The sequence below is a fragment of the Suncus etruscus genome, chromosome X (assembly GCF_024139225.1).
Source record: "Suncus etruscus isolate mSunEtr1 chromosome X, mSunEtr1.pri.cur, whole genome shotgun sequence".
NCBI lineage: Eukaryota > Metazoa > Chordata > Mammalia > Eulipotyphla > Soricidae > Suncus > Suncus etruscus.
Genome location: NC_064868.1, coordinates 111,827,294 through 111,842,109, shown reverse-complemented (window position 1 = coordinate 111,842,109; position 14,816 = coordinate 111,827,294). Strand labels below are relative to the sequence as shown.

Sequence of the window (14,816 nt, the reverse complement as noted above, 5' to 3'; positions counted from 1 at the left end):
GACAGAGCTATCTACAGAAAACATTAACAGTTAATGTACACATTGAAAGTACTTGGGACTGTCAACCACTACAATGTTTTATTCTTACAAAACATTTTTATAATGCCTGTTTTAATTGTATTTATATCACTGAGTGTACTATTTGATATGTGAGCCTTAAGATTGATTTATTAGGAGGAAAAACAAAAAATAGTGAGGGCAATTTCATGTATGAAAGTTCATGATTTCTACTTCTTTTTAAAGGTATGTTTACTTGGAAAAGTTTATGACCTTTCAGATGTCACTCCGAAGAGAAGATGTATGGCTTCCACTGATGTCATATCGAAATTCTTTGCTGGCTGGTGGTGATGATGACACCATGTCAGTTATTAGTGGAATCAGCAGTAGGGGATCAACTGTACGGAGTAAAAAATCAAAACCATCTACAGGGAAACGGAAAGTTGTTGAAGGCATGCAGCTCTCACTCAGTAAGGATATAGTTTATCCCTTATATTCCCCACTGAGGTGTCACTAAGTTTAATCTTACTTTTTACCAACTATATTAATAACTTGTACAGTGTCTCCAGTTTTGTATAAATGTTTTAAGTATTTTGCTTACATAAACTCAGACTGGTGACTACAATTGTATAAATTTTATATATGTATTTTATGTGTATACATGTGTATATAATATATATATTGCTGGTTCATAGCTGAGACCTCAGGTGGCTTGTGTATCAAGGGCACCTACAGGTGACCTCTCCATGCTGCTATTTTACTTCCTCGTAGAGTATCTGTGATCCAAAATCAAGTATTTTAAAGGACAAGAAATGGAAACTCAGATTCTTTAGTCTAGGAACTGGTGTAGCATTTTTTATCTTATTTTTCTGACCAAACAGTCACAGAATCTACATTTAAGAGGAACAGGGTTTTTAATATGCAGAATATCTTAGATTTAGGGGCTTTTTTCAAAATCACTACAAAAGTCTTCAGCTTTCTTTACATGTTAGTGTTCACATCTTGGTTTTTCCATAGATTAATGGTATGAATATATTTCATTGGTCCTCTAATAAAAATGTATAAACTTTTTGACTTACTACGGTTTTTTGTTTTGGGATCACACCTGGCAATATTCAGGCTTTACTCCTGCCTCTGCTCAGGAATAACACCTGGTAGGGCTTAGTAGACCATCTGGAGTCCTGGGTATTGAACTATCAGCAGTCAGGTCACACATACGCCTGTGTCTCTTTTGTTTATTTATTTATTTTTTTTGGTTTTTGGGTCACACCCGGCTGCGCTCAGGGGTTACTCCTGGCTGTCTGCTCAGAAATAGCTCCTGGCAGGCACGGGGGACCATATGGGACACCGGGATTCGAACCAACCACCTTTGGTCCTGGATCGGCTGCTTGCTAGGCAAACACCTCTGTGCTATCTCTCCGGGCCCCTGTGTCTCTTTTGTTGTTGTTTGTGGGTCACTTGGTGATGCTCAGGGAATGCTTCTGGCTCTGCACTCCAGAGATACTTCCTGGAAGTGCTCAGGAGACCACATGGGACCCCAGGGATCTAACTTGGGTCAGCTGTGTGTAGTAAAAGTGCCCTACCTGTCCCAGTCCTTACATACTGTTATATTCCTTTTTCTAAACCCCAGCAGTTAGAAATCAACCTAGTATTTGTTAATTTTGACAGTTTTTTTTTTTTTTTTTTTTTGTGCTTTTTTTTTGGGTCACACCCGGCAGTGCTCAGGGGTTATTCCTGGCTCCAGGCTCAGAAATTGCTCCTGGCAGGCACGGGGGACCATATGGGGCGCCGGGATTCGAACCGATGACCTCCTGCATGAAAGGCAAACGCCTTACCTCCATGCTATCTCTCCGGCCCCCAATTTTGACAGGTTTTATTAGACTTACCATGAGTCATAATTTGTGACTGAGGGGCTGGGTCTTAGTATTAGTGCTCATGCTTTGCATTTTTGCATCTTCAAATATGTAAATTATGTAGATTTGATTCTCTGAACACACACACCAGCCGTTCCCATTCCTGCCGCATCTTTAATGCTCTAATTTCCTTTTGCAGCTGAAGAAAGCAGTAGTAGTGACAGTATGTGGCTAAGCAGAGAACAAACACTGCACACCCCCGTTATGATGCAGACACCACAGCTCACGTCAACAATTATGCGGGAACCTAAGAGATTACGACCTGAGGATAGCTTTATGAGTGTCTATCCCATGCAGGCAGAACATCATCAAACTCCTCTTGATTATAAGTAAGTAAATATGATAATTTTCTGTGCTATAACTTTAATTATTACATAGAAAAAAGTTAAGTTAAAAGAAGAATAAAATTCTCCTTGAAGCACGCAGGTAACATGGATGTTAGCTCAAAGACAACAAGAGGAAGCAAGGCAACAACAGGAGAGAGCAGCAATGAGCTATGTTAAACTGCGAACTAATCTTCAGCATGCCATGTAAGTGAGAGTGCATTATTGTCTGAGTCTAGGAAGTTCACTAATTCATCTTAACATATTTTATTGTGTGCCTTATCTAATAATTTCAGCAAACTCTAGAGTGACTAAGCTGAAATAATCAAGGAACTAAAAATTGGTCTTTCCAACAGAAAAATAAAAACTATTAACTAGTTAGCTCAAGGGCCAATCATAGATCATCTGTTGGAAAAGTTTGAGTCCTTGTATATCTGGTACACAAAATTATAGCTATCTTGATTCCCCACTGATGTTCAGGTGCTCATCTCTCACCTGAACAATTGTATTGGCTTTCTAACTTGTTTTCTTCCCTCAAATATTCCCATTTATCCTCTCACCAAATCCCACCCCTCACTCCTCTCACCACCACCCCATCATTCACACTGCCATCAGAAATTACTTTTTTTAGAAGAAAAATTGGATCATGTAACTTTGATTTAAAATTGTTCCATAGCTCCCTGTAGTCTATAAGATAAAATCCAAACCCCTCTTAGATCATGGCATGCAAAATAATATGGCTCCTCCTAAAATATTATTTTGGCAATATTTCTCATTCCTGGAAAATGGTAAAGTCATTATAAAGTGTAAGTTCAGGTGTCACCTTATATGAAGCTGCAGTCATCTGTGCTCCCATAACACTGTATATTCACATTTCTTATAGCACTTATCACATTGTATTGTAATTATTTGTTTATGAGTTTGTCCCTTTTTTAGACTGTGAGCTCCTAAAGGGCAGGGACCTTTTTTATTACTTGTCAGTGCTTGGCACATAAAAAGTGCTAAGTAAAATGTTCATTAAGTGAATGACTGTCATTGCTTTAAAAAATGTAGTTTAATTTTCAAATACTTTGTTTTTATTGGAATCTGTATGAAAATTTTATAAATCTTTATTAGCTTTGACTCCAAATAAAATGGCAGATAAGCAGTCATTTGATGATTGGTATAATGATTCTGGCAATTTAAATCGTAGTGTTTAAAATATTTGTATCTGTAAACAATGTGGCATATGTTTTAATGCTGGAAGATAGTAATTGTTACTTTTTAAGATTTCTATTTTTGTTTTGTTGGTTTTTAAATGATGTAATCTTGACCTATTTTTGTTTAATGATCCTTTTCTACATGAGTGGTAGACTATTTAAAGGAACATGAATTATTGTTATAGTGGTTTTGAGAACCTCTATATTCAAAGTATACTCTATACATGTATGGATTCAGATCCCAACTTGTCTAATAAGCACATTATCAATACTTTTACTTGGTTCTGGCTCCCCTTTTTTGTTTATATTTATGTATGTATGTATATATATATATATATATATATACATACATACATATATAGTGCCAGGGTTTAATCTAGAACTTCATATATGCTACACTGCACTCTACCACTAAACCACAGCCCTATTCCTATGGCCATATTCCTCCAAATATATATAGATATTTCTTGTTGGATTCCAAACTAATTTTTAAGCTTCCAACCAATCACCAATTCTAACATTCCAAAATTTTGCTCCATAGCTCTTTGAAAAACTTTTCATCAGTCCCACGGCATCTCATTATTCAATATTTTTTATCATTTATCATTATTCTTTGGTTTGTAACTTAATTCACTATTATGTAGTAACTGTAGTTAAATAATTATTACCAGAAGATTCTTTTGGTTGTTCAGCCATAAATAGTCTAATGCCAAAAATGGTAAAATATTTCTGTTTTACTATGATTTTTTCTACCCAATAATATATACCCTATAAATGAAAAGACTTCATTTTATCTGTGTTTTTTTGTAGTCTAAATGACTTTTTATATGCAAAATGAAATGCAGAATGGATTTCTGGTTTTCCATCACATGATTTACAAAATAGATTCCTTCATAGTTGTCTCCACCAAATGTAGTAAGGTGTCATATACTATTTAGAATTTGTAGGACATAGGGGCCACTGTCAATCTATTGGTTCATGTATCAGAGTCAACATTATCTCTGGTAATTTTTATATTTTAAGATTCAACATGATACTGTATATGCAAGCATTTAATAAATAATAGATTTAGAGAATTGAGTGGGTAAAAAGGGAACTTTGGCCAACTGGAATAGAAAACCATTCTTAATAATTTTATTGACTCAACGTTTGAAGATTTGGGCTTAATTTGTGAACATTTTAATTCCTTATGATTAGTATGTTTAATATACAGAACTTTTCGGTTCTATTTTTGTCTCATTTATCTATAGTTAATTTTGAGTTTCTTAAGACACTGATTGAATCCACGTTTCAATACAAATCTTTCTCAGTTATACCTGAAATAGATTTTTTTCAATATTTCTTCATGACGATGCAAACATAGTTTTCTTGCAGTAGTTATCGTATTTTGCTATGACTATCTGTTTTCCATAGACTGTGAGCCCCTAGAGGGCAGGAACATGTTGTCTTCAATTTTTTTGTTGCATCCATGGAACATGGCAAAAGTTTGGCACATAGCAAATATTGTGTGAGTGCTTGATGAGCATATTTTAGTTGCTAAGTGAATGATTAAGTTAAGAGTAACATTAATATACCTTACTAAAGTACATTTTCTTAAAATGTCATTTGTTTTGCTTTCTGTCTTACATCTATCAATTTGTACCCTGCTTACTTTCAAAAAGGATTTGAGGTATCTTGTCTGTTCCCATGTGGAGAATTCTCATTGAACTTTTTGTATGGGATCTCAGAAGTTATCACAATAAATGAAGTTTATAGAATAAGCATAACCATTAGAATTTTAAGGCAGTGAACATTGCTGTTTTGATATCATCGATGACATTATCAATGCCTAATCATTCTCCCTGACCTTTAATTTCATCATTTTCCATTACACCTGATTATAGAGAACCTACATAGTTGCTGCCAATATATTAATAGTCACAGTATTTGTTCATATCTAACAGTGGTTTATATTTCTCTAGTCGGCGTGGTACAAGCCTAATGGAAGACGATGAAGAGCCAATTGTTGAAGATGTTATGATGTCCTCAGAAGGGAGGATTGAAGATCTTAATGAGGGAATGGATTTTGACACCATGGATATAGACTTAGTAAGTAACATAATGACTTTTAATATTTTTCATTTATATTCTTTGGAAATTAAGTTATGTATTTATTAGAGGAGAGACTTTTTACTTGCCATGAGAAGTTAGTTTTTCAAATTGTTAAATAGTTGCTAGGTTTGTAAATATGAGAAGTTATGGTAATGAAGGATGATAAAAATACCACAGCTTTCTTTCAATAGTAATTTAGAAATATATTGGTTTTAGGTATTCATTTTATTTAATATTATATCACATCACCCTATTGTTTTCCAGTTTATTGTTATCAAAGCAATATGGTCTTAACATGATACAGTATTTCCTGAAAGAAGTTTCTGTATCAAATAATAAATCTAAGTTATTTATATTATGCAATTAAAATATATGAAGTACACATTATGCAACTTAAATATATATAAGTTCATATTCCATGATTATCATAGGACTTGATCAAATACAGAATGCTCTATATGCATTTTGCCATTTTTCTCATTGAGCTTTGTGACATTGTCTAAAGTATTGAGGACTTTGAAGATTAACTAGATAGTTTAATCTCTTAAATAGGCAAAAGTAATGAGAAGTAGGGGCAGGCAAGGTGGCGCTAGAGGTAAGGTGTCTGCCTTGCAAGCACTAGCCAAGGAAGGACCGCGGTTCGATCCCCTGGCGTCCATTGTGGTCCCCCCCAAGCCAGGGGCAATTTCTGAGTGCTTAGCCAGGAGTAACCCCTGAGCATCAAATGGGTGTGGCCCCCAAAAAACCAAAAAACAAACAAACAAAAAGTAATGAGAAGTAAAACAGACTTAATTGTAATCTAGGTCTTCTGATTATATTTTTAGTATATTTAGAGTATTCTCCTTAAAAGGGAGAAGTCAGTTAAATTCTGTTTCTTATCCGAGCGTTCATTGTAATTTGATGATTTTAAAGGAACATTCGAGGGAGGCATTTTTAAAAATTAAACACAGTAAATTTTCTAGTTTTCGTATTTCAATATAATTTTCTGCCAATTGAATTGCTCTTTATATTTTAAAATTTCTTTAATTAGAATGTGCCTAATTTGAAGTATTGTAAGATACAGTTTCATTGGCTATGTGATCACTTTATTAGTATTTTCTGTATTTTTCAGTTACTATCTGCCTTATAGATATATTAGATCTCAGCTTCTGCCTTTTTTTTTCCTCCCTTAGCCACCTTCAAAGAACAGGCGAGAGAGAACAGAACTGAAGCCTGATTTCTTTGATCCAGCTTCAATTATGGATGAATCAGTACGTTTAATTTAAATGTATCTCAAAATTGAAAAATCAAAAAGTATAGGCAATCTCTTAACTTTAAGGTTTAAGGAGTTGTAGTAAGAATGGATTAAAAAAATGAACTAGAGAAACAGGCAAGCCAGAGACACTTCAGGGGAGTTAAAAGAGGGAATGGTGACAAATTAAAAAGTGCCTTTGAAACTAAAACCATTTAGACTGTTTTCTAGCATATATGGATTTATGTGTCTTCAGTTTTTCAGTTGAACTGTTGCATTAACCTTTAACTTGAACTTAAGTATCACCCCTTGTCTATTTGTTTTCATCTTTTAAAATATAAATCTGATCCTCACCTTCATTTAAATGTTTTCCTTTGAAGACTTTCTGTGATGTTTAATTTGTCAGCTTAACTTTGACCTTTCCTTACATATATCTTTTATTCCATCCATACCAAATATTTTTGTTCCTTTCACATGGCTATTTTCTTTCACCATTCCATTGTTTGTATAAGTCTTTCTTTCTACCAGGGTTACCTCTTTACTTGTCCTTTTAGTGAATTCTTTACTAGTGAGTTCTGACATCACCTTTGCAGTTGTTGCTGACATCTCCAGATATTTTATCCTTTGTACTTACAGTACTTTTTAATATATGTTTACTTTTATATTTATCAGACTGGTATAGCCAGATACTGCATTGCGCCTTATAGACTGAACTCTGATCGATAATGATTTTGTTCATATTTATGGGTTCTGCTTAGTTTAGTGTAGATATTTAGTTTTATTTATTTTTCCATGTCATCATTTTTAATATCTTTATACAATTTGATTACAAACATGATTGTATTTGCATTTCACTCATATAAAGAATACTCCCCTTCACCAGTGCAGGTATTTAGTTTTATTTGTCAAATAATTTACAGTCCTCCCATTGCATTTTTTGGTGTCTACCCACTTTTTCTTTCCTTTTTAACCTCTCCTGCCTCAGGAACATGTACTAACCTACCATTTTCTCTTTGCCTTCCAGGCACCTCATAATTTTTTCCCTTTGTTTTTTTTTATAATTTTTCATGCAGATCCTGAAAACAATTTCAGAACCTAACTATGAAATTAAAAGTAGACAGAAGACATAGTTTCAGAAAACAGTAGATCAAGAAATATTTGGATAAATCACCTTGGAAACGTTTAAGCCCATGTTTAAATCAGCCTTTCTCAATCTCTTAATGTACATATAAATCATCTGAAGATTTTACTAAGATGTGCATTCTGTTCCAGTATGTCTGGAGCAGTTGAGCCTGAAATTTGGCATCTCTAACAAATGTTACTGATACATCAGATCTGAAGGCTATAGTTTTTATGTTAATTTTTGTTTCAATATTTGGGCTATACTCAGGGATCACTTCTGGTGACTGGGGAACTCATGTAAGGTACCAGGGATAAAATCCAGGTTGGCCTAATGCAAGGCAAGGCCATACTTCTATGTAAATAGAAATAGGTGACCTAAGTTGGCTCAAAAGTATATTTAAGAGCATATTGAAGTATATGGAAGAATCTTAATGTAGGTATGATGAAATGCACTAATTCAGTGTATTGGACTAAAATTTGGTGCTGAAATTAATACAGTACTCATTTGTCATTGAGGAGGTTGTCTTCTAGAGCACTTTTCTCAACATTTTTCCAGTTGTCAACCCCTTCTGACCTTGTTCCCCTCCTGTTGGTCCCTTTCCCTATTTGTTGGCTTTCTAGTCTCACCATTCCCTTCATCCCTGATTTCTGTGATTTTTTTTTAACCTGTGATCCTTTTGTAATATTCTAAGGTCTGCAGAGGACCCATATGGCTCCAGTTGAATATACTCTAAGAGTATCTTAAATCATTTTGAAAATGAAAAGAATGGAAGCTAGTATTAGAAAGTTTGTGCTTGCCATGTGGAAGGCACTATTTTGTCTTAGCCCTGTGAGAAAGGTAATTTAGATCTCACACTTTAACTTTTTTGTTTGTTTGTTTTTGGGCCATACCCGGTGGCGCTCAGAAATGGGTCCTGGCAGGCTTGGGGGACCATATGGGATGCCAGAAATTGAACCCGGGTCCTTCCAGGGTAAGCCACATGCAAGGCAAACACCCTACCACTATGTCTTCTCTTCGGCCATGTACATGTAGACTGAAGAGATAGTTCAGAGGCTTGCTTTGATTATGCAACTTTGGTGTTAGAATACTAATTTGTTACATCTTAATTCACTTCAATTAAAAACCATCATGCTATCTCTACTGATATATTTCCTAGAACTGAAAATAGACTTCATTTTGAAGAAAACCAGAAATCACCTAATTTTTACATTAAAATTATTAACTGTAGTTAGAGTCAATGTGGACAGTTGGAAATAACACATATTCTTGTATTCATCTAAAGTCGGGAAAATTAGGTATTTACTTATCATTAGACATTTAAAAATGGTGTTTACTCACTTCAGATTGCTAAAAAGTAAAGCAACAATGAATATTTGTGTTATTTAACATTTAAGGAAAACTACAATCTGAATGAAGCCAAAGATAGGTATTTTAATAATTCTTTGTATTTATAAAATAGTTTTGCACTACATGTTTGTTGATTCTAGCTCAGGGAATAGTTGTTTAGCTTCTACTAAAATTAGAAAAATGGGCACTTATTCTTTAACTGTAGTTTTACAGTACCACCACATGATGGCAGCAGTCACATAACTGAATGCTCGATTTTTAAAGATTTTTTTAAAATAAAGATTTCTTCAGAAATCTTTGTATATATTTTTAAAATTAGTTTTTAATGTAAAAACGTGTTTGCCTTTATACAATATCCTACGTCTATTTTTACTTAAGCCTATGCTAAGTGGGTTCTCAGAACTGCTCAGAAAATTCTAAATAATTCAAGTCATTCTTTATTTTAACTACTTTAAACTGCAAGTATATCTTTTGAAACATCCACATTATTCAAAGTGATAATATAAATATTAGCTCAGTGTGGGGGTTTGTTATACATATGGTTGTACATTTGTGGTTTAGTTTTATCTTCAAACAGTATAGGTTTATCGTATTGTTATGATTGCTTTCGCCTATGAATGTATTACTGATTGTAGTAATACAAAGCTTTTTGTTTGTATTTTTAAACTATGTGCTTAAATGTGACTTCTTTATGTTGAGATTGTCTTCTTGGGGTCATCTGTAGTACAGAACTGATAGAAGATAGTTCATATAATGGAGGGCTAATGGAATGTTTCAGAAGAATATACCTATACTATTATCTTTTAAATTTAAAAAAAAAAAAACCTCAGTTTAGGTGGATTCTAGTTAGGCACCCTGGAAAGAACTTGAGTTCGTCTTCATGAACCACAGTTATTACTAAGAGTTGTTTATTGAAATTCTATCCCTTGTTCATCATCAGGCCTTCCCTTACTTCATGTCATAATAGTATTATGGCTAAAAGGGAACTTTATATACCATGTAGTTCTCTTTGGTGAAAATAGTCTACCAACGCAAACTGACTAAACAACAAAGGTGATCCCAGAAGTTTATTGGAAGGTAGTGGTCAGACAAGGGATGAGTCATAATAGTGTTATAGATGAATATTCTTGTTATTGAGCATACCTAACATATTTCTTGAGTGTATACTACAAGAAAGCTGAGATTAGATATTTGTTTCTTGGGCTATGACTTAAGATAACAAACAAATCATGACTTGTATGGCTTTTTTTTTAAATGAGATTTAATTTAGGAATAAGAACCCCTTGTATTCTCTGAGGCCAAAGCGATAGCACAGTGGTAAGGTGTTTGCTTTGCATGTGGCCAACACAGGACGGACCCCAGTTCGAATTCTGGCATCCCTGAGTCTGCCAGGAGTAACTTCTGAGTGCAGAGTCAGGAGTAAACCCCTGAATGCTGCCAGGTGTGACCCCAACTCCCCCTCCCCCCCAAAAAAGAAAAAAAAAAACCCTTGTATTCTCAGTTTGACTCATTTCTGACTTCAATATCAGGGTTTTTTTTGGGGGGGGGGCACACTCAGCAGTGTTTAGGGCTTACTGACTGTACTCAGGAATCACTCCTGGTGGTGCTCAGGGGACCATATGGGTTGCCAGAGAGCAAACCCAGGTTGGCTGCATAGAAGGCAAATACCCTACCAGCTAGACGATCTCTCCAGACCCTAATATGAGTTCTTAACAGCTCAGTAGTATTTGCAGATATTACTGAAATTGTCATAGTATCAAGTGCTAGAATTTTTGTTGTTTTGGTGTTTTGGATCATACCCAATAGTGCTCAAGCTACTATCACATGGGACCATATGGTACCAGATATCAAAGCTGGGTATGCCACAAAGAATACATATGTTTCAGCCTTTTGAGCCACCTCTTTGGCCTATTAAGTCCTAGAATTTTAACCAAATAGTATAACATCAGTGTATATATAGCTAAACATTAAAAGTCATGTCTTATTTAATCTACAAGGGAGGGTTGTTCAGTTTGTCATCTGCTTTCTTTTTAATCAGCGAGTAGTAATTAACTAGATTTTATTTATGTATTTCCCCACCTGGATGGTTCAGAGCAGCATCGATATAAATTAGTTTGACCTTGTTTTACCTTACTTGTTTTCTTAAATTTGTAATTCATTCTTTTTACTTGGGCAGTTTTGCTAAAACTTACTTTCAACATAAACTATTCTTGGGTATTTTGGTCTCCATGTTCAAGTGCCCTTTAAAAAAACAATTCATACTTCAACATGCAGATGACTGTGTTTGACAAGACTTTTAATTTTTTTATTTATTTATTTTTGTTTTGGTTTGGTGTTGGATCACACCAAACTTTGCTCAGGGATTACTCCTGGCTATACACTCAGAATCACTCCGGGTAGGGTAGGGTAGGGTAGGGTAGGGTAGGGTAGGGTAGGGTAGGGTAGGGTAGGGTAGCGTAGGGTAGGGTAGGGTAGGGTAGGGTAGGGTAGGGTAGGGTAGGGTAGGGTAGGGATATAGGATAGGATGTGAGGGATCAAACCCTGGTCAGATTCATGCAAGGGAAACACTGTTCACTCTGGCCCCAGGCAAGACATTTTTAAATGCCCTTCTTAATGAATCTGTGCCAAACAAAATTCTATGTCAAGAAGCACATTAATTTGCTCATTTAGCAAGTGAGTGCTGAATGCCTATAAATAGGGCGTTATGTAGGCATTATGGATGTTTAAAAACATTATAAATGACATGATCCATGCTCTTAATTATTAATACTAATTTAAGTTAAGTAGTATCTTGATTAGGTCTGATATAATGACTATGATATATATTAAATATATTATATATGACCACATTTAGATTTTAGAGCTAATAACTGAATAGTTTATTTTTCAAAGTGTATTCTATTGGTTTGTTATTAACTTTAAAATTGTTAGCATATGACATGTACTTTGCAAAAAATGATTATTTTAACAAGATTTTTTTTTCTTTCTCTCATTAGGTTCTTGGGGTATCAATGTTTTAATACCAGTACACAGTTAAATCTCTGGTGAAGTCATTTTCTAAATGGAAGAGGAAATTTAAAATAAAGTGTGATAGATACAGTGAAATTCTGTACAGATTTTTCTCTAAGGAGAATATGACATGTTTATGCTTACCAAGATCAAGTGCATTGAGGGGCAGTTTTGTTTGCCTAAAAAAAGTAAAGGACAAGTAAACAATTTGATGATAAGCTACAGTTTTTCTTAGAAAGTAAATATTTTATTTATGCGCTGTTAGTTGGCTTTTGAATCAAATACTTCATGCTTTTTTTAAGAAAATATAACAGTCTGAAGAGGCATTTGGTACAGACACGAATTCTCTCACGTTTATTTACTGGGTGTATTAAGTAATGATGACCTTTGCTGGATTTCTGTTTACATCCGAGAGAAACGAAGCTAAGAATGACTTTAATTCCCCTGCCCCCAAATTATAGGATAGAATGAATTGTTTTTAGCATTCTAAATTTAAATGCATAAAAACATTAATCAACAGAGCTTTCTTTTAAATATTGTAATTGTGGAGAAAAGTAAACTTATAAGCAGAACTTTTACAATTTTTTCATCTAAAATGTATTTTAAGATATTTTTAAAATTCAAGAGCTTCTCTATACTTTTCAGAAATATCCAGATGCAGTGAACTGCCAGAAGGTAACCAGTCTCAAACATGCTTATCCCATTATCAACCCTGAAAGTTTGCTTGTCCTTTAAGATAAAAAATGTAATGTTGTGATATTCCTTCCAGTAGTGCCACTGTATTTTGTCTCCAAATAAAAGAAGCTTATTGTAGTATGTTTGCAGAAAAATTCTAAACAAAAATTATACAGCTTATTAGAGTGTGGGAATAGGGATCTAAATTTTAAATAAAATTATATATATATATAAATTGGTGCTGATTTTATAATTGCGCAGTTTGTTTAGTTTTTTCTTACTTTTAAATTCCAACTTAAAATTATGAGGTTTCAGAAATATATTGAAAGTTTAACAATGTTTAAAATAGAAAAGCATGAGTGTTCATGCTTTAAAATGATTTTTAAATTTGTATTTTATATTGTTTTATCTATCTGTCTTTGCAAGCAGTCTTCAGGTTAAAGATACTTCTAACAGGTTACAGTACATTTCCTCTGTATGTAAATTAGATGGGATAATAGAATTCATAACCCATAATATTCTTTGAAAGCTAAGCTTTAAACTTCATTTTATGTCCTTTCACAAATAAATTAGTTTAAAACAGAAAGTGGCTACTTGCCATTTTGACATCAACTCATTTTGCGAGGCTTAGGCAGCTAGACATCGTTTAAAACAAAATATTAACTTATATTACATGTATATCTATCTTTCGTCAGTCGTCTCTCAGTTCTGAGGTATATTATTTTAATCATTCCATGCCTTAATATGCTTGCAATACCAGAATATCTTCAGATGGGTGAATACCAAAAGGCTTACAGTTCTTAGAGTCAGAAATCAACAAGCATTGGGCTGTGGTAGCCAAAAACCATAGGTTAGCTAAAAAATCACGATAAATACAATTATTTTATTAAATATTGGTTAGTAATAAATGAAACCAGACTTGTCTAACAGATTTCCATCAACATATATTTGTTATGTGCAAAAGTATTGCCTATGTTGTTTTTCACACCATTACATTTACTAAGAACTGCGGAGAGGACTGTATATATGATTTTAAACCTAAGTTGATTTTTTTTCTCACTCTTGAAAGGAATACTTCTTTGTGAAAGCAGTTCTTACAGCTTTGTTTTCAACCAGCTAAAATGTTTTATATATTATTCTAACCTGTTGTCCTCCACATTCTATTGTCCTAATTGTACTGTTTTCTGATTTGTATTTATGTCTTGAGACAGTAACTTTTTGAATAAAAATAAACCTACAGTATGTTGTATGTTTTATCTTTTGTAATCAAAGTAGGAGGGTTAACACATTTGGGGGGAATAATTTATAAAAGATTATAGGTTCTTAAGCCACATCCTATGGCACTAGGAGTAGGCCAGGCATTTTACATTTTTAACAAATCATATATTTTAATAATAGATTCTTAATTAGGCTATTACTTAAACATTGGAACCTATTTGGGCAAGGGGATTTGGCCCAAAGGGGTGCCGCAGATGTTAGGTATGTACTTTACGCTGAGTTCAATCCCTAATACTGCATAACTCTTGAGCACAGTGAAGGTTAGCTATAGTGACCTCCTTTTGGTAGCCCCTTGTAGAGCTAGTTCCTCTGGGGGTGTTCAATTGCCATCCTACTACCACCACCACCTCTGTTTATAAGAGTACCTTAGTACCATTAGTGTAGCCCTTACAAACTTGATCTAGTTTGGGTTAAGCATTCTTCGAAATGTCTGTATTCTTATTTTCAGGATACATTTGAATGTCTATTATGTTCTAGGTGTGTTTATAAATATAAAAGTGAACAAGATTGTTAGTATTCATTTCTATACATCTAGTGATACAATTAGGAAAGAAAGTAAACTTGTAGGGGCTGGAGAGATATAGAACAGTGGGTAATGCTATTCCCTTGTATGCATCTGGCCCACATTTG

At 34.1% G+C, this 14,816-nt stretch overlaps 1 protein-coding gene across 3 annotated transcripts in view; it reads left to right on the top strand.

Moving 5' to 3' along the window:
• The window catches only part of STAG2 (stromal antigen 2), a 164,043-nt gene extending 149,893 nt beyond the window's left edge, over positions 1–14,150 (top strand). For 2 of the 3 annotated variants that reach the window (XM_049767074.1, XM_049767073.1), the window contains exons 29-34: positions 244–467; positions 2,050–2,239; positions 2,330–2,440; positions 5,394–5,520; positions 6,696–6,773; positions 12,221–14,150. In XM_049767074.1, the coding sequence (XP_049623031.1) occupies positions 244–467; positions 2,050–2,239; positions 2,330–2,440; positions 5,394–5,520; positions 6,696–6,773; positions 12,221–12,244 (754 nt within the window). In that variant the 3' untranslated portion in view covers positions 12,245–14,150. The remainder of the gene's footprint in view (positions 1–243; positions 468–2,049; positions 2,240–2,329; positions 2,441–5,393; positions 5,521–6,695; positions 6,774–12,220) is intronic. The other variant, XM_049767075.1, reaches the window with a different exon arrangement.
• The last annotated feature ends 666 nt before the right edge of the window (positions 14,151–14,816 follow it).